The 18,974-nt window shown below is 34.1% G+C and overlaps 2 protein-coding genes and 2 long non-coding RNA genes across 8 annotated transcripts in view; 2 read left to right on the top strand and 2 right to left on the bottom strand.

Annotated features, from left to right (window-relative positions):
* The first annotated feature begins 128 nt into the window (after positions 1-128).
* LOC145726783 (tudor domain-containing protein 7B-like) lies at positions 129-15,681 on the top strand. Of its 4 annotated transcripts, none has more exons than XM_081976009.1 (21): positions 129-306; positions 4,017-4,108; positions 4,164-4,362; positions 4,414-4,612; positions 4,664-4,860; positions 4,911-5,066; positions 5,138-5,342; positions 8,245-8,399; positions 8,455-8,638; positions 9,217-9,384; positions 9,506-9,633; positions 9,692-9,818; positions 9,873-9,990; positions 10,957-11,075; positions 11,136-11,341; positions 11,394-11,565; positions 14,087-14,277; positions 14,328-14,437; positions 14,509-14,710; positions 14,912-15,060; positions 15,119-15,681. In XM_081976009.1, the coding sequence occupies exons 2-21, from the start codon at positions 4,030-4,032 to the stop codon at positions 15,340-15,342; spliced, it is 3,288 nt and encodes a 1,095-aa protein (XP_081832135.1). In that variant the 5' UTR covers positions 129-306; positions 4,017-4,029; the 3' UTR covers positions 15,343-15,681. The 4 variants fall into 4 exon arrangements, with proteins under 4 accessions (XP_081832135.1, XP_081832138.1, XP_081832139.1 ...); XM_081976012.1 differs by having other exon boundaries at positions 9,226-9,384; XM_081976013.1 differs by having other exon boundaries at positions 5,153-5,342.
* Positions 10,453-18,974, bottom strand: part of LOC145726816 (uncharacterized) — a 133,834-nt gene continuing 125,312 nt past the window's right edge. The window contains exon 2 of the long non-coding RNA XR_014177687.1: positions 10,453-10,592. This is a non-coding gene — a long non-coding RNA (uncharacterized LOC145726816). The remainder of the gene's footprint in view (positions 10,593-18,974) is intronic.
* LOC145726815 (uncharacterized) lies at positions 12,851-13,329 on the bottom strand. The gene is made up of 2 exons (XR_014177686.1): positions 12,993-13,329; positions 12,851-12,955 (listed from the first exon to the last, which is right to left on the bottom strand). It is a non-coding gene; the product is annotated as an uncharacterized LOC145726815 (long non-coding RNA).
* Positions 16,232-18,493, top strand: Polr3D (RNA polymerase III subunit C53). Of its 2 annotated transcripts, XM_081976044.1 has the most exons (7): positions 16,233-16,565; positions 16,673-16,898; positions 17,619-17,745; positions 17,797-17,871; positions 17,935-18,020; positions 18,076-18,267; positions 18,324-18,493. In XM_081976044.1, the coding sequence occupies exons 1-7, from the start codon at positions 16,429-16,431 to the stop codon at positions 18,435-18,437; spliced, it is 957 nt and encodes a 318-aa protein (XP_081832170.1). In that variant the 5' UTR covers positions 16,233-16,428; the 3' UTR covers positions 18,438-18,493. The 2 variants fall into 2 exon arrangements, with proteins under 2 accessions (XP_081832171.1, XP_081832170.1); XM_081976045.1 differs by lacking the exon at positions 17,797-17,871 and having other exon boundaries at positions 16,232-16,565.

Below are 18,974 nucleotides of genomic sequence, written 5' to 3' on the forward strand. Positions count from 1 at the left end.
TCCGCCTAAATGTGGCCAATCACAAAGCAAACATCTGACAGTTGGTTTGGTTTGCCGCCAATAACATTTTATGTCAAACGTCACTTGTCGAAAGTCATCCGTGTGGGTTACTGGTGACAGTTGACAGGTATGACCGCGACGCGAGACGTAAAATTTGCAATATTTTTGTGATTTCTGTGTTTCCACTGTTTCCCAGTTCCAGTTTCCCTTTTATCATATTCATATATTAATTAAATAAAGTTATAATTAGCTTATTCATTGTTGCAGTTACAAGCAAGGCAAGTCTAAAGTCAGATTATCCGATTGGTAAGTTTAAGACCGTCTAAATTTTTGTGTTTTTTTATATAATTTGAAACTTTCTAGTGCATTCTTTTAGTTCTTGTTCTACTTGTTTTTTTTTTGGTTTACTGTTTCCAGCTTTGTTTTAATGCGTAAATGTGGCCAATGAAGTGAATTACCCAAAAGTAATTTATATAGAGAGTACCTGGGAGAGTACTCTTTGCATTTGCTTAATAACCTTTGGGTGATTCACAGACACAGGCCAAGAAAGCATGTAGTTCAATACAAAAAGTACCCATTAAGTGTTTGAATCTACATATTATTATATTCTGCTGTTGCTATGTTGAGTTAAAAACCATATCTTCATCAAAAGACAGTAAAAACATTAGCCAGTAAAAAAAGGTTCTACCAAAAATATGTTTTGTTGACTAGCAAATTCCACATGCAGAAATGTAATGGTATGTATTAAGCACTTACCACTAAACTTGTAACACTAAAAGGTATAACTTAATGTTGTTTTTAAAATGAATTTGAAACACTACTACTTTTATTCCCTTTTTCCATAATGTCTTAAGTGCTACAAGGTACAACCTACAAGAATAATTACACTAGCTTATACATTCTTCCATACATTCTTATTTCCTTCTATCAGTTATGTTAAATAAATTGAGTAAATCTTATTTGAGTGTTTGTAATAGTGAATTATTTATCTGCCTTGATTTAGGATCAGTAAAATTATTGTGCAATTTCTACATCTTCTACTTATTATATTTTGCTGTTCTCTTTTTTACTAATTTTTTTGCTGTTTTTTAATATTTTAATAATCTTTTTTCCTCTAGAACTGAATACTACCACTAAATAAGTACAAAAGTTTTTCAATTAATAAATGATTTCTATTTGCTCAGGCCCATATATCATTTATTCAAAATGTCTATGTTTTGAGTCATATTTATTAGGGATAATTTATACCTAAGTACTAAGTAGTGTGACTAATGCATTATTAACCTAGATTAGATCAGACATTAATTAACTACAGGTCAAGGATTTTAGTCAAGACTAAAATTGCAGGCAAGTAGGTATTAAAAACTGACCATTTTTAAAAGTAAAAAGTTTTGAATGATTATTGCATTCAAATACATATTTTGTCATTTCTATCCCAAGTCATTGGTTTTTTTTATGACTGTCAGACCCTTTAGAAGTGTAAAATTATAAAAGACAGAAATGCCAAGAATTTATGACCAGTTCTCAAGTGATTTATAAGTGCTATCCAACCTCTTACTTTGGCCTGGGTTATTGCTTTAAAGTTTGATAAGGTTGTCCTGTTGATAATAATAATTATCCTTCTTAACACATTAACATCCTAATAATTTGACAGCTGAATTTTATTTATCACTATTATTGATCTATCTATTGATGTTTTAAAACATAATAATTTATTAGATTTGAAAGGATTAATAAAGTGTCTTATTCAAAATCATATCTATTTTGGTGTGGTAATTTTTGATTTATGAAAAGTTAAAACAAATTGATTATTGATTATCCTTCTGATTTATTAGGTCTAATTGTTTCTCTTTAAAATAATTAAAAACTATCTAAAAAGTCATAATTTAATGGGTTCAAATGCCTTACACTGCTTAAAATAACATTGTTTAAGCTTTTGCATAAAATGAAAAATCGCTTCTGGGCACTAAAACTAAGTTTTAAAAAGGCCTATATTAGAAACCCCATCCTTGTTATCCTTAATTTTAAGTGTCCACCCCTGTTAGGAGCAAAGCTTAGGACTGGGAAAAGTATGGTGTTTTGTTGATTGATTTACTAACTTACTGAAAAAATAAACAGGCTAAGCAATATTAGAATGCATAATCTGTTTGTTCTAAGGTTAGTGCCTTTTGAGAAAGAAGTTTTGTGGGTGTATTGAATTACACCTCAAGAGTTTAATAATCAGGTGAGTTATTGTACTCATGGGTGTTTCTGTTTCTATTTCTGATAGATGGTTTTACTGATTGAATAAGGGCTAGTGCATTCACACATCTAATTTGTATTGAGTTAACCTTCTATTAATACATAATTAAAAAAAATCGGTTAATTTAAAAATGTGGAATATAACAATGAAAGTGAAGAAATTACATATGTTAGCAATTTACAACAAGTATTTTCTAGATAGACACCATTGAGAAAAGGTAAATATTGTCAAATTGGAAATATCCAAGAGTGCATTTTAATGTTGTGGCCCTTGTCAGTTTCATGTAAGGTAAATTATTACATTTCTAGACACTTAGTAATAGTAGTAGTTTTTGGTTTTGGTGTTCCACTTATTTGTGTGTGATCAATTGAAATACTGGTCAGGTTTTGCAGTAAGACGTAACTTTTACCATTACCGTTTGATGATCCACTTAACAATGGCTTAGATTTTAATTGAAGGGGAAATTAATAACATTAAACCAATATTTGAACCTTAAGAGTAAATTTACTAGGGCAAAATATTTTTCTGCATATTGATATATGCTGCTTATTTTTAAGTCTCATAATTAACGAAAAAAAAACAAAAGAAACATTCTATCTAGATTATTGTGGTTGAAAAATATACTCGCGTCCTTCCTTCCCACAGTGAAAGTTTTTAAATCTGCAGATTACTTTGCTTCATTGCCTTTACAGCATTTACAGGTTGAATGTGATTCAAATTGATTGGAAACAGAAGTTTGTAGAGTTAGTATAGTTAGATAACAGTATTAATATTGTATAAAAGTTGTATGTATCATCTTGCTAGCAGTGTTGTGGTGATGGTACCTAAATAACTGGAGAAATTGAATTTCTTATGATTTATTAAGGAGCATTTTTCATATGGCCATTACACCCATGTGCTGCAATAAAAATTATTCTATGTTTTACCTTTTGAAAAGCAGAAAGTAAAAAGGGACACTTTCTTTGCTTTGTCCCAGATGAGGTTGTAGAGAACCGATTTTTGAGTCCTAAAATCACGCTGTGACTCCGACATTGAAAATAATCTTAATATTTCCCTCAAGTAAGTAACAACTTCCCAAATTCTTCATTTTGAAAGGCACTCTTGCTATTTTGCAACTTATTTTTAACTCAGCTACCTTAATCCTCTCCTAAATTCCTATGTGTAACTGAAGTGTGATCTACGTGATACAATTGACAAGTGGGATAATTCCACAACTGCAGCACCTTGCAAATCAATCTCTCACAGTTGGAGGGTCTCTAGATGGAGCAGAGCACATAAAAAATGATAGGGCAAATTGAACTTGCTCAATACAAACAAAAGAAATTAATGAAAATGCTCCTTATTCATGTAATTCGCAGAAGCAAAATATCTAATTAACAACATGTAAATGATATAAGCATTTTTCTTACCATATTAAAACAGCCACAAAAATCTCCAATTTAGGTTTGTATAGGTGTATGTAACAGACGTATTTACTTTAGAAAGGTAAAAAATAGGTTTACTGCTTAAATCCCTGAATTGAAAACTGTTGGTATAATAAGTAGTGGTCTAATAGCTGATCAGTAATTTGAAACTACATTTTAGTCTATTTTCATATTTAAATTAACTACTTTTTGTGTTTCTTCTTGACAACTTACGTAAAGGTCGTTTGAATTCTCTGTATATTATATTGTAAAATTGTGTTTTTATTTTGACAGCTGGTTTCCATTAAGAAGGCAATGAACTTTTTATAAAACTCAATCTGTCGTAATTATGTATTCATTTATTATTTCAGATTTCCATTCACAATGGACTTCAAAAAAGTGGAGAGTAATATTAGAAGTTGCGTTATATCTACAAAGCATCTAACTCTCAAGCAATTGAACCGTAAGTGTCTCAAGTTTACGTGTAATGTTATGTGTCATACATCTTTTTGTCTCAGATGACTACAAGACGTTAATGGGAGAATGGATTCCGTTTCGCGAATTGGGTTTCAACAGTTTGGAGCAGCTGATCGAATCCTCAAAACTGTTAGCTTTAGAACGTCACGGTTCAAATACTTACGTCGTAGCTGCGCGCTCAGAAAAATCTAGCCATATTTCCGAGTTGGTTTCACAACAAAAATCGGCAAAATCAAAGCCGTGAGTCGTTGATTGTACAACAAAAGCGCGTTTTCAGTGGTTTGTTTGCAGAAGTGCTAAATTTAAACCAAAAAATTCTAAATGGGTACAACCACCCAGAATGCAACCACATTATCAGCAGCAGCAGACAGGAGGCCGCTGGCGGCCTAAAGCCAACTATCAGATGAATTCCTATAATAATTACTCGTCACGGCCACAGGCTGTTAATCACAGCCAGTTTGTTATAAAGACACCTTCTGTAGCGTCAAAGGTTTTACGAAATGTTTATTTACTTTTGACACACTAACAGTAGATTTTTCAGGTTGTTATCCCAGAACATTCCACCTTTTACCAAAAGCCTGCACCTCAACCTTCAGTATCTACAACGCCAGATATCAATCAACGGCTGAACACTAAAAGGTTACAGGAAAATATGGTAAAAACAACAGTGCAAGAAAACAGGGTGAACTCTGAACAGAGCAAATTATACCGGCTTGGTCATAAAGATAGTGGTGGATTGTAAGTTGTGTTGGGAACTTGAGAACTACTTACAAATGAATACTTTTCAGAAGTCCCAACTCTAATCTACACGTAACAAAACCTATAAGCGAACTTAATAATACGAACGCGAAAAATACACCAACTAACAATAATCTGGTTGCGGATCTGTCCCTATCAGCTAGAAGTCGGATAAGCAAAAAAATGTCAGAGTTGAAGCTAGATAGGTAATATTTTATTTAGGTCACAGATCTGTTTAATCTGGATTTTTGGGCATTCAAATAATGATCTAATTTAGTGGGAAAATTGACAGAGACAGTGGAAATAGCAGCCCCACAAACGAAAGTCTGCCATCACCTAGTAAAGTTGCAGATTTTCCGCGGACCGGTGATCATGTCGCCGACTTGAAACGTTTCGTCGTCTTGCACAAGTTAGGTGAAATAGAAGAAAGTACGACGTCTGTTTTAATCAGAAAAGTGAGGACTTACTCTTGTAAAATCAAGGTAAGTGTTGTTGCTGTAGTTTCATCTGTATTTATTGTATTAGTTTAATTTTCTGAGTGTTTAGACGTGGTTGGTCCTTAAGTTTGTTTTACTCGGCAGTAGACATAAACTTGATTTTCTTCTTCAGATTTTAGTAAGTTCGTCGTCTCGTCTCCCGTTTTTCTGATGGTCGATTATCTCACACAATCCTTACACGTCTCAAAGTGTGACAGTTTTAAGTAAATAGCATTTTAGAAATGTTTTATCTCTTGTGATCCTATTTCCGGTTTCTGCGTTCCATTAAAAACGGTTCACTTGTGAACAACGTACCAGCAACCTGGCACGTAACTGTCAGTTTATGCCAAAGCCGTTGAATATTGGTTTCAAATAAAGGGAACAAAATTATCAGAAATGTATTTTTTGGGGTGTGTGTGGATGAACCACACTGTAAGTAGTCTTTAGTATTAGTCGTTTAAATTTGGCAGTGTCTGACGTTAAGGAACACTTTTATACTTTTCTTACGTCACGTGACAGTTCTCATAACTGTCGAAACCCGTTCACCAGTGACCTGAAACTATAATATTAGAAATAGTTGCTAATTTGAGGAGTTACACTGGAAGGTGTTTTTAAAGCTCCATGGAGCTTTAAAAGCTTCTGACGTTAACGAACACTTTGATACTTACGTCACTTAACGTCAAATTTTGCTCCACGGAACTATAAATACAATGTACAGTGTGATTTATCCCAGCGGTGGAACTATTTTGGAATAGTATCTCGTCACATCTGCGTAATTCTTGACAGCTGTCAGGTGACGTAAGAAACTTAGCTTCACGAATGTCATATTTTGGACTGTATTCAGGTGTTAATACAAGGTAATAAATAACAGGGACGTAGTCAGGAAAAATTTAGATTGGGGACTTGATGAAGGACTATTTTACTATTAGTGAAGTCAAATTTCAACATTTATTTCTGCTGTAGGTAGCCTGTAAGTACAAAAGAAAATGATTAGATGCTACAAGTAGATTTTTGATTAAAATGATAACCCTTAAAATCAGTAAATAATAACTTGAAATTTGAATTTTGAAATGTGATTGTGTTAAACATGCTACAATTTTGGGTGTAAACCGTATTGAACAGGGTTATTAAAATGCCTAAAAATGATAATTCATATTAGTAAAAATCACAATAATTTTGACACCGCCTTTCTCCCTGACTGTACCAAAATTTTGTAGTGTTTTTTTAGGTTATTGTATGGTAAATTTAATGAGAATTCCAAAAATGTACTTAAAACAGTGATTTTTTTACTCCAAGTGGGTTTTACAGGCGATTTTGTCCCTGTCTGTCTTTTCAAACAATATTTCTGACATGTCAAACTTTGACACCGTTTTTCTCCCTGACTGTACCAAATTGTGTAGTGTTTTTTCCGGTTATTAAATGGGAAATTTAATGAGGATTCCAAAAATGTACTTAAAACGGTGATTTTCTTACTACAAGTGGGTTTTACGGAGGATTTTGTCCCTGACAGTCCTTTCAAACTGTATTTCTGACAGGTCAAATTTTGACACCGCGTTTCTCCTTGACTGTATCAAATTTTGTAGTGATTTTTCAGATTATTGGATGGGAAATTTAATGGGGATTCCAAAAATCTACTTAAAACGGTGAATTTCTTAGTACAAGTGGGTTTTACAGGCAATTTTGTCCCTGACTGTCCTTTCAAACTGTATTTCTGGGAGTTCAAACTTTGACACCGCTTTTCTCCCTGACTGTACCAAATTTTGTAGTGTTTCCTGGTTATTGGATAGGAAATTTAATGAGGATTCCAAAAATGTATTTAAAACGGTGATTTTCTTACTACAAGTGGGTTTTACAGGCAATTTTGTCTCTGACTGTCCTTTCAAACTGTATTTCTGGCAGTTCAAACTTTGACACCGCTTTTCTCCCTGACTGTATCAAATTTTGTAGTGTTTGGATGAACCACACTGTAAGTAGTCTTTAGTATTAGTCGTTTAAATTTGGCAGTGTCTGACGTTAAGGAACACTTTTATACTTTTCTTACGTCACGTGACAGTTCTCATAACTGTCGAAACCCGTTCACCAGTGACCTGAAACTAGAAATAGAAATAGTTGCTAATTAGAGGAGTTACACTGGAAGGTGTTTTTAAAGCTCCGTGGAGCCAAATTTGTCAATTCTGACGTTAACGAACACTTTGATACTTACGTCACTTAACGTTTAATTTTGCTCCACAGAACTATAAATACAATGTACAGTGTGATTTATCCCAGCGGTGGAACTATTTTGGATTAGTATCTCGTCACAGCTGCGTAATTCTTGACAGCTGTCAGGTGACGTAAGAAACATATCAAAGTGTGACTTGGCTTCACAAATGTCATATTTTGGACTGTATTCAGGTGTAAATACAAGGTACAACTGTTTTTGCGTTTGATAGTTTCATCTCACTGCTGAATGAGTTTTAATGGTTATAAAAAGTGTCACTTGATTATAATCCACGCTGTGAAGTGTCCTAACTGTCAAATTTAACAGCTTAAACTGTCATTTAACTTCACAACTGCCAAATTTAACTTCACAGAGTTACAAATAATACTTTTCGGGGTCGATGCATCAGAGACACGACTATTTGATATTTTACAGTTGAGTTTTTGACAGCTGTCAGATGATTATAAGCCTCTTAGCTAGTTCATTTTGTCAAAGTATTTACGTGTTTCCAACCACATGAATTAAAAGCTTCTTGAGCTCAGAAATGACTGAATCAAAATTTTAGTTTTGGCAACGTTGATTTGAATGTAATTTTTCCCGTGTTTTAGACCTTAAAAAACTGTATTTTTTTTGGTTTGTGAAGTTTTAGTTTAACTTTAAAAATAATTGTCATAACGACATTTTGAACGTCTGTCAAATGTTTTACAGATCGCCTCTTATCCACCGTGGTCCTCTTACCCTGAAGACTTTCACAATCCCGCCGATGCAAAAGTGCGTTGCTACGAAAAAGCTTTAGATGAATTAATTCCAAGGTTCAAGAGGAAATCTTTATTGATCTCCAGTCAGGAGGATGTTCTAGAACGGTACGTGTATTACCTAACATTTTCCAAGTGGTTCTGCTATTGAATTATATCAAAGAGTTCCCCCACTTTTGGAGAAACATTCTCACGGTGTGTGGGCGTGGCAATTGTTGCTCGACTACACAGACAAATACAATGAAATTCTTCCTGATGATTGGACGACTATAGTGGACGTTAGCCCGTACGTGCATATCGAGAAAATGTTAGACAACTACATTTTATATCATTGTCAACCTGGTGATGTAAGTATAAGATGCTTAGCAAGCAAAGTATTATTTGCAAATCCGTTGTAAAGGGTTGAAAATTGTCATTAAGGCATTTCCTCTACACTCATGGTTTCTCAGTCATCCAACTTATAATTGTTGCTATGATCAATTGATGATCAATTGAAATAGCACATTTAAACGAAACTTTTGTTTATAAATGCTGAAAACCTTTGTGTAATAATAGTGTCTTTTGACTTTTGACAACATACTGAGAAAACAGTTTTGGTGTGGTTTTTTGCCTGTAAATACTAATTCCGTTATGCATTTTTAATGATTGTGCAGCCTGATAGGACTTTTGAGGTGAGTTGGTATTGGTTTAGGTAAATTAAGTAACTTAAACACATCAAACCTGTCCCCATAAATTTATTAGCTTGATCAGTGGATGTTTGAGGTGAGGTGCTAACAGAAATTTGATTTCTTCACGTAAATTTGTTGACCATCCATGGTGTTCAGTGTGTTTATGATCTAACACACTCATTGAAGAGTGCACTGCATCTAACTGCTTGTCGCTTGGGCATGTTTGAACTTAACCAAATCTTTTGATAACATTCAAGGTCTTACAGAAAGGTCAACAGAGAACAGCGACCGCTGTTGACGTGTCAAACGTCTCTGTCCCGGCTAATACTGTCAAATTCGGTGAAGACAATAGGCTTCTTGCGCAGATCACGTGCGTGATTTCCGCCAAGGAAGTATGGTGTGAACAGGTCGGCACTAAAGAACGGGTGAGTGTTTTCTTTATCTGTCAACTTTCAATTAAGGAAATATTAAGTTAAGCGTGACTGCTTGAGAAAACAAAGTTTATCAACAGTCTTGTGTCGCTGTCCTAACTGTATATAACTTTAGGAGTTGTTTGACGAAATGTTCGGACGCTTGCAACTTTACTACAAACAAAACGAGTCGAAATGCATTCCAAATTTACTGCTACCTGGTGGCTACTACATAGCTAAATACGAAGAAGGATATTATTACAGGTTATTTAATTTCCATCTGCTGTTACGACAATTTTTTGTAATGTTTGTGGTTTCTCAGAGTAAGAATTTTGACTCTTAACGAAGACGAAGTGGAGTGTTTCTCCATCGACAGCGGTGCTGAGATTACGGTTAAAAAGACTGATATTTTTGTGCTTAGACGTGACTACGCCACATCAGAAGCACAGGTGTGTTGGCCTCGTATTTTTTAAGTTTCAAATTATTATATTTGATATTTACAGGCTTTCGTGTGTAGACTGATTGGTTTGGAAGATCTGTACGATATGACTATTAATTCGGACTGTCTGGCTGCTCTAGAGGATCAAACGGTGATTTTAGAGCTTGCCGAAGATCTTTCAGGTATGAAGCTGAATTGTTGTAAATTTTCATTAATGAGTTATTTTAATTAGATTTTGTGGACGCATAAATTAATTACTAAAATACTGGTAGTACTATAATAATTATTATAAATGGCTAAAAACAGAAGCATAATTTTGTTTTTAAACAATTTTTATTAGCATTACCTTGCAAATGCCAAAAAAGTCGTATCATTTCATTTTTGTATGTTTTGAGTTTTTTTGGAATATGTATTATGGTGTCAAAACTGGAGGAGAAAGATTCGGGGGTAATATCCCTAGTGCATTTAATTTTTCCGGAAAAAACGAGTTTCTAAGTAATTTGTTCGTCTTCGACTTGGATGATTTTTAAAACCACTCTCGCTCATGCTATTTGTTAAAACAAATAACTTAGAAACGAGAATTACAATTTTTCCATAAGAAAAATTAGATGCACGAGGGATATTTGGTAAGATTATTTCCTGAGTTAAATAAACATTTTATTTTAATTAAAACAAAAAGAACAATAATTAATAAGAACAATAACTTTCAAGCTAGAAAGGGTAACACTATTCTTTATGTTGCTGTGAGGAGTGTGAAATTTTTTCGAATTCTTTTCCGGAAAAACTGCTGACAGCTAAGTTGACAGTTGTTAAGTGATTTTTCCACTTAAAATTTACATTTGTTATACTAATTCTTGATAGCGATTGGTCAAAATTGATAGGAAGGAAATAATCAACTAAATTAACTACATTTTGGTTGATTCTTATTGCCCAAGAAGTGCTCTTTTTCACGATACCCAAATTGTTAAAATCGGTTAAGAAGTAAAACCAGATTATTGCAAAAACAATTGAACCATCTTTGTTTTTTTTACCCGAAAGTCATAAGACAAACAGTTTCCGAGATATTGCCGAGAAACAGTTTTATTGGGTCACATTACTAATTATTGAAAATCGGTTCTTTTAAATCAAAACTAACCTAACCTTTTCAGATAATAATGGAAATCTGGTGTTGCCTGTGTGCATGTATTACACAGACACTGGATCGTCCATTAACGAAGAACTGATTACAAAATTGACTGCAGAGCTGGCAACACCCACTCTCAAAGAGGTAACACAAGAAATCCACTTAATTCGCTTTAACATGTAAGTTTTGTTGTTTTTTTTTTAGGGTATTAACGAGGTGTACATCTCGCACATTGACCCGACGGGGGACGTGTTAGTATACATTAAATCCAAAGCTTACGATAATTTACAACAATTGAGGCAACAAGTAGAAAAGCAAATTATTGCCAATCCACCTCGGAACGTCCCTAAAGTTACCATGCTAGATCGCAAAGAAAAATTGTACTTTATGAAGGACTGCACGTCAGAGAGGTGAATATTTGCCTAAAAATTTGGATTAGTTGCTGGATGTTTGCACTTTTAGCGGCGTTTGGCGTAGAACACAAATCATTGATTGGTGTCCTGATGGAATGTTTGCTCAAGTGTATTTTGTTGATGACGGTCACACCAACATTATCACGGTCGCTAATGAGGTGTTGTATCCGTTGGATACTTTACATGATGTGTTTAGTAATTATCCACATCAAGCCATAAGGGTGAGTGTTAGTTTTTTGCTCATTTAGGTTATATTGTGTTTATTTTATTATAAACAGCGGTTGCATTTGTTTTGACGCTCTATGAAGCGAATAGAGCGAATGTGACGTCAAAACGAATGCGGCCAACGTTTTGAAATGACGCCATGGATTGTGTTTTTTTTTTGTTAAATACTTGTAGTTATAGTCTATTTAAACACTAAAAGGAGTGATTACGAATTAGGTTGGCAATAGTGGTCAAATGTGATTGGCCAGTTGGCGGTATGATTTACACAGAATTTTGAAAGAGAGATTTGAATTTTTACTGTCAATCTGATTCTTTAGCATATGAAGGCAGCAAAATAGAAGGCAACAAAAATTGAATGTATGCGGAAAATGAAACAAAAATAGGATGACGTAACTGAGGCACAATGACTGGTAAATGTCATTGAAAACATGAATTTACCAGTCGTTGTCCATTGTTACGTCATCATATTTTTTTGTGGAGCTAATTTGACGTTACGATGATGACCTCTATATGCTACTGGCAACCTACTAAAAGGTACCAGAAGCTTCCACAAGTGTCATAAACCGTCCCAGAGTTGTTTTAACTTGTCTGACGCCTCTAGGACCGTTTTGAATGTGCCAAAGATCTCTAAATGTACTGAGAACTTTCTAAAAAGTTCCAGGGCTCTTTACAACTGTCTTAAACTTTCTCAGAACTGTTTTAAATTGTCAGAGGCTTCTAGGACCGCTTTGAATCTGTCAGAGATTCATAAGTGTCTTAACCTTCCAAGAATGGTTAGAAATTGTCAGATGCTTCTAGAACCATTTTGGAAGTGCCAGAGCTCTTTATATAATATTGCAAACCTACTACACATTTCCAGAGGCCTCTACAAGTGTCTTAAACTTTCCAAGAATTGTTTTAAATTGTTCAAAAACTTCTAGATTTATTAAGAAAGTGCTAGAGGCCTCTAAATGCTACTGACAACGTTTTAAAATGTGCCAGATGCTGCTACAAGTGTTCTAAACCTTGTATATAATTACTGTATGAAGATAAAATCTAACTAAACTGCTCGCCACCTCAATTCATTTTTAAAACCTTGCCATTTCTAAACGAAACTACAGATTTTGATGCAGTTTGTACTATCATTGAGCTTAATTTATGGGCTTATGGTTGATGGAAAAAACTCTGACTTAAATGCACCCCCACTGTACTATACAGGGTGGAAAGGAAGCGCGTGCAAAAGAGTGAAATTTTCAAGTAGTCCTCAATTGATCAATAATTTGTTTTGGGTTTGTTTTAACGTAAGGAAGTATTGTTTAGGTCAATATCTCGGAACGTTTTTGGCCGTTTCCCAATTAGCATCCTGTGACTCAAGAAATAGCGATGTATCCAAAAAATGCGACATAGCTGTGCTCAATCTCGAATTAAGACAGTAGCTTTGAACTGCCATTTTAAGCTCGATTTTAAGTCACGTGTAGGTCCCATATTATGAGTTGCATAATTTTAAGTCAACTCTTTTAACCGATAGAACCATACAGGGTGTTTAGAGACAGTTAAAGTGAAAGAACAATTTGTGCAAACAATTTCAAGTTTCACTCACTGTCACTGGACACCTTGTAAGGTCTTACCAAATATGGGGCTTGTCCTGCAAAGTACTTAGATAATGTTGAACATACAACGGCATTTGAATGATAGATACAAACCTGCTAATATGGCTTAATTCAAGATTGAACAGTGTTTTATCAATTTTCCAAAAAAATCGATATTTCTTCGGACACAGTCATTAATTATATTCGTACACAGGACGTTAATTAAGAAACGCCCAAAAACGTCCCAAGGTAATACCCCACACAATAAGTTCCTATGTAAGAAAAAAGTTAAATTTATTTATTAGTAAAGTGGCTGTAATTTAATACTTTTCTTTTTTTGCGCACGTTCTTGTCCCACTTTGATTGTCTTTAGCCACCCTGTATGGTGGTGTATGGTATGGTCTTATTGGTCATGGGGTTGCTTCAAAAATTATGTAAAAGATAATATTGTATCTACACCCAACTAAAATGACACATAAAAAGCTGCTGCCATAACTTAATTGGAGCTTGAGCACTGTAATGTCGTCTTTTTTGGATAAATCAATATTTCTTGAGACATGGGACGTTAATTGGGAAACGCCCAAAAACGTGCCGAGATATTGACCTAAATTTCCTTACGTTAAAAAAAAAAAAAATATTGGTCAATTGGGGACTACTTGAAAATGTCACTTTTTTGCACTCACTTCTTTCACACCCTGTATAAGGCAGTTAGAGTGCATTAAAGCAAAAGTTTTTTACATCAGTAAAGACCCAATAAACCAAGCTCAATGACTGTTCAAACCGCATTAAAATCTGTTGATTCGTTTCAAAATGACGTAGTTTTAAAAATGACCCAAAAACATCACTTTCCCGGTTGACGTGGCGAGCAGTTTATTTTGGGTTTATCGATGATTTTAATTTGACATCGGATTTTCCTGTATATTCAAAATTATCTATCCCATTTTTTTAGGTAAAAATGGCTTTAAAAACCATTCCGGTAAACTTTGTCGACATTACCAAAACAGCATTGCCGAAAAACGAACCGGTTTTGTTGAAAATAATAGGAACCAAAGACGACTGTCCTCTTGTTAAGTTGTTTAAGCGTAACGCCGACGGTTTGTTCTGTATTAACGAATCTCTGGACTTGGAATGCGAATTAAAGTAAATTTCTTCTAACAACTTCAACAGAGACTAACTTTTTATTTTAACAGACAAAAGGACGACCAGTTTAGAAATAAACTGAATGTTCCACAACTTAATCCTGATACCGTTCCTAGCACCGGAACGCTTAAATGTCCACCTTTACCAACGTCCTCTGAAGGTACATTTGTGAAAATTTAAGACATTGTATTATTTGATTTGGTATTATATACTGTATGCTTTTCTTCTTAGAGTTTTTCCCAGTTCAGATTTCGATGGCAGTGAATCCGTACAATTTCTTTGTGCAACCGCTCGAGTCGCTGCCCCAACTGGAAAAGTTGATGGACAAACTGCAAGAATTGTATAAGAACGTCAAGTATGGGAACCTTAAGATTGAGGATGTTCTGCCTGGGCACATTTACGCCTCTACCTACACTGACGGACGTTGGTACAGGTAGGATAATGTTTATAATAAGACGCCAGTGCACTTAATTTCAAACCACCATGAAAAAGATCATTACTAGAAATGCTAAATCGTCAAAATAGTGTTTAAAATAGTAATATACTTCCAGACAAGTTTTTACACTAACTAATTCATGTATTCCCACAATTTCAACTAATAAATAAATTTCTAACTCGATTAACACTTTTCTAGGATCAGCGTTATCAAAGTCTTAAAATCTGGTTCTGTATCAGTATTTTACTGTGATTATGGCTACTATCAAACTTTGCCAGTGAGCCAATTGGTCTTTTTGGACAAGGAATTCATGGAGTTACCATATCAAGCCTTGAAGGCTAAGTTAGGTTAGAATTTTTTCTTTATTGAAAACGTTGTTGTTTAATAAAAAAAATGTTTATTTAGGAGTAAAACCCAAACAGAGCAAATGGACAATGGAAGACTGTGAGGAGTTTAAGAAATTAGTTGAGAAAAAGCCGTTCTTTGCTCGTTTACTCGAGATTGAAAACGACTTTTTATACGAATCGGACATTTTATTGAAAGTGGTTTTAGTTGACACTTCCGATAAGGATACCGACGTTTTCATTGAAGAGGAACTCGTAAAACGTGGCATCGCCATATTTGATTAAACTGATGGGTGGCTTAAAAAGACTAAAAAATCTATATAATAGCAATATAATATTTATATTTGACGTTTAATTACATACTTAAATTTAGTTACTATGTAATATTTTTTGTTGTATGCTTTTAACTTGATTAAAGGCCGCTGTTGATTACTTTGTTAGGCTTAAAGATATGTATTATCAACCGTTTATAAGTTCATGTTAATATTTAACGTGTTTTGTTGTTTATTCACTAAGTTCGATGTTGACATCAACTCAAGCAGACAACTGCAAAAAAGTGTTTTTTTACTGTTTTTTTTTGTTTATTTTTTTTTGTAATAAAAAAGGAGTTGTTTTGTATCCTTATTTTGGAGCACTTTCAAAGATACAACTTACGGCCGGTACATTCACCTCCAGATGAATTTATTATTAAGATAGTTTCTATAGAAATGACAGAGTCGACCAATAGCATAGTCTGATTTCACCGTTTCTATAGAAGTTATCTTGAGGATAAAATTATTCTGAAGTGAAAGTACTGACCTTTATAAAACTTTTACCGAAGATTACATATGTAGATACTCTCGAGCTTGTCAAATTTTAATTTTCATACATAAAACTGAAAAATGTAAAATAATTTTTCACTTACAAATTATTACCATTACAAAAAGTCGGTTAACACGAAATATACCACGAATTTCTTTCGAGAATACACTACAGTGTAGGTATTACGGACAATTCTTAATATTCGGTAACTCCTTTTAACAGAACATTTTTTCTGTATTGCATAATGCCAACGAATTGTTTTAAAATCATTTTACTATGCAACCAGAAATAACGGGCTACATCCACGATTTCACTCTAGTGTCGTTTTCTTCTCAATGGTAATGTCAACTGTCAATAAAATATAAATTATAACCTCAAAATGTTCTCTTTAAGGTTTTGTTTATTATTAGGTTTTTATTGATAACTTCAATTGTTGTCTGATTAGCGTGTTTCCAAGTTTGAAATTCAACATAAATCACATCCTGAACTGTTTACTACTTTAGGCTATTCTTCCGATTAACTGCATTGGAATACAATTTAGAACTGAAGATAGATTTTAAGAACTCCCATATGAAAATGGATAGAGGTACTGAGAAAAGATTACAATCCTTAAAACTGCCAAGGGATCTTACACTGGGAGGTACCAAACCCAAGAAAGTATTTGTCCCCAATCTAAATGTTGCCAGGAACAAAGATAAAGCAAAAGAGTAAGTACCACTTTATTTAACATAACTATAGTTGCTCTAAAACAGGTTTTAACATCTGCATAGCACATATTTTGTGACTGTCTGCTATAATTTTTTTTTCTTTATAGATTAATCATAAAAAGTGAAGACAAAAAGAAGATAAACAATAAAAAAGATGGAAGGCCTAACAAGAAAACCAACATGCGGACTGAAAGGTTTGTCCAGTCTAGTGGCATATTTTCTGATGGAATGGGTAGTGATGCCCAGAAGAGAATTAGATTTGAAAGGACTTATTCACCTAGAGATGAGGTGAAGAACACTATTGCAGTTCCAAAAATTAAAAAAGATTGGCAGGTAAGAATATGCTCCATTGGCCCCATTTGTTTTCAAGCTCCATGGAGCGAGCAGAGCGTTTTTTACGTCACCATGACGTAATTTAGCAAAACCATAGTTTGACCAACTATCAAATTACGTCATTGTGACATCAAAAAAGCTCTGCTAGCTCCATGGAGCCTGAAAATGAATGCGCCCAATGTAGTCAGATTGTGGCAGCAAGCTCAAAGTTGCTTTGTTTGGACCAATCACAATCACAAACTACTCACTGTACTGAGATTTACTCAAATGTACTCAATACTTTTTAAATGCTAACAGGATGAGTGAACTGTCAACTACTGTACTTTGGCTCACTCTGTATCAAAGTCTCGTGATTATGATGACTAAAAAATGCAGGTTTATTTTTAAAAATCCCTTTAACTTGCAATCTATTCTATGGTTAAATTTGGCAACATTGTAACCGCGTTTCCAAGGCCGCATTTGTTTTCAGGCTCCAGCTGGAGCGAGCAGAGCGTTTTTGACGTCACAACGTCATTTGGCAAAACCAAAATTTGACCACAAAATACACAGGATATAAAAAACATTGTATATTTGTATATTGAATTAATTTTAATACATTTTTGATAACTTACATGTTTATATGCCAAACTTGTCTTCAGTTTCCATCAGAAAAATTACTTAAATAACCTAAATGCCTCAAACAATAATAATGACTCAACTGCCACTGAACTTTATATACAGGTAGATGCAAAAAGTGAGGCCAAACTCTACCAAGAAATAGTGGCTGATCAGTTAGAAGAAGAAGATGAAGAACCTCTATCTTTTACACCAACTTTCTGGAATGAAGATGATTTCAAGGAACGTAAAGGTACTGATACTGTGGTACTGTTTAATTGTTTTTATTTGTTCTTGGTTTAAGTTCCAGTTATTGCAAACGGTATCAATAAATTAGGCCTTAAAAGTGAATCCAAAGACTGTTTAGAATTAGATAGAAGTGAGTGGATGTAAAGGTTTTTCAAGTTTTAAATGGTGCTATTACAAATAATTTTTTTTATAGTCAAAGTGGAGCTGGATCAGATTCCTCAACCTTTTCAGGAAACGGATAAATTCAGTGACTATAATCCTGGTTTAACATTGTGGAAGGTGCTTACTTACAAACTAAATAATACACTTTGATTTTAGTGTTTATTTTTGCTAGTTACCAGACTCTTTTGCGGGGAAAGGTTTGAGTGACGACCCTAACGTACAAACAGTCACAGACTACAAACTCAAAGAGATGTTGGAGGGGCAAATTGGGAGTATGCGCATCTACAAGTCTGGTAAAGTGGAGGTGTCTATAGGAAGTGCCAAGTATCAGGTTGAGTCCTCACAGTTGGAGACTTTTACTGAGGTAAACCAGTACTAGTTTTCTGATCTTAATATGGTTTTTACAATTTTTTTTTGCAGAAAATTGTTGCCTTAGATTCGAAAAGTCCCACTCCAACTGGAATTGTTTTAGGGGAAGTCACAAATCGATTTATTCTCAACCCAGATTGGGAGTTTTTGTTAAATGAAAACTGATCCAAAAAATATTTTATAATAATTAGCGATGTATTGAATAAAGTTTGTTAAAAATAGTTCCAGTATTTATAATCTAGTTGAATCAGAACCTCCAATTTTCATTAGTAACCTAGTATCATGTACTATAATTTAAAGACAAGTTACAATACAAAATAATTAAGGACCCTCTTCACTAATAGATGACACTAGTAGTCAGAAGAACGTATTGCATCCATTGAACACTGATAAGTAAAAGAGAAAAAAGATAAAAGTGTAGAAAGAGAATGCAAATTGGTTCTTTTTCTAAAAGTTCCTACTGGAGTATTGTTGTCTATTACAGAGTTGTTTTAAATGCCTTAAGCATGAGGACTTAGTGGTCTTAGAGATAAATGTATACAGGGTCATCGCTTTCAAGCAAAGGTGTTTCTCACACCTTTAAGCCATTTTAAGTTTTTAGTTTAATTAATATGCATAAATCAACAAACTAAACCTTGAACAGCATTGTTGAGTGTGATGGACAATCTAAATAGCGCCATTTACAAAGAAATACGGCAGGTC

This window comes from Ips typographus, linkage group LG3 (assembly GCF_016097725.1).
Source record: "Ips typographus isolate SLU linkage group LG3, UJ_Ityp_2.0, whole genome shotgun sequence".
Lineage (NCBI taxonomy): Eukaryota > Metazoa > Arthropoda > Insecta > Coleoptera > Curculionidae > Ips > Ips typographus.

Excerpts from the sequence above, each read along its gene's own strand:
- LOC145726783 (XM_081976009.1), top strand. The coding sequence starts at position 4,030 with ATGGACTTCAAAAAAGTGGAGAGTAATATTAGAAGTTGCGTTATATCT. Across the intron at positions 4,363-4,413 it reads AAATCGGCAAAATCAAAGCC|AAGTGCTAAATTTAAACCAA; the intron begins GTGAGTCGTTGA and ends GTTTGTTTGCAG. Across the intron at positions 5,343-8,244 it reads CTTACTCTTGTAAAATCAAG|ATCGCCTCTTATCCACCGTG; the intron begins GTAAGTGTTGTT and ends AATGTTTTACAG.
- Polr3D (XM_081976044.1), top strand. The coding sequence starts at position 16,429 with ATGAAAATGGATAGAGGTACTGAGAAAAGATTACAATCCTTAAAACTG. Across the intron at positions 16,899-17,618 it reads AAATTAAAAAAGATTGGCAG|GTAGATGCAAAAAGTGAGGC; the intron begins GTAAGAATATGC and ends CTTTATATACAG. Across the intron at positions 18,268-18,323 it reads AGTTGGAGACTTTTACTGAG|AAAATTGTTGCCTTAGATTC; the intron begins GTAAACCAGTAC and ends TTTTTTTTGCAG.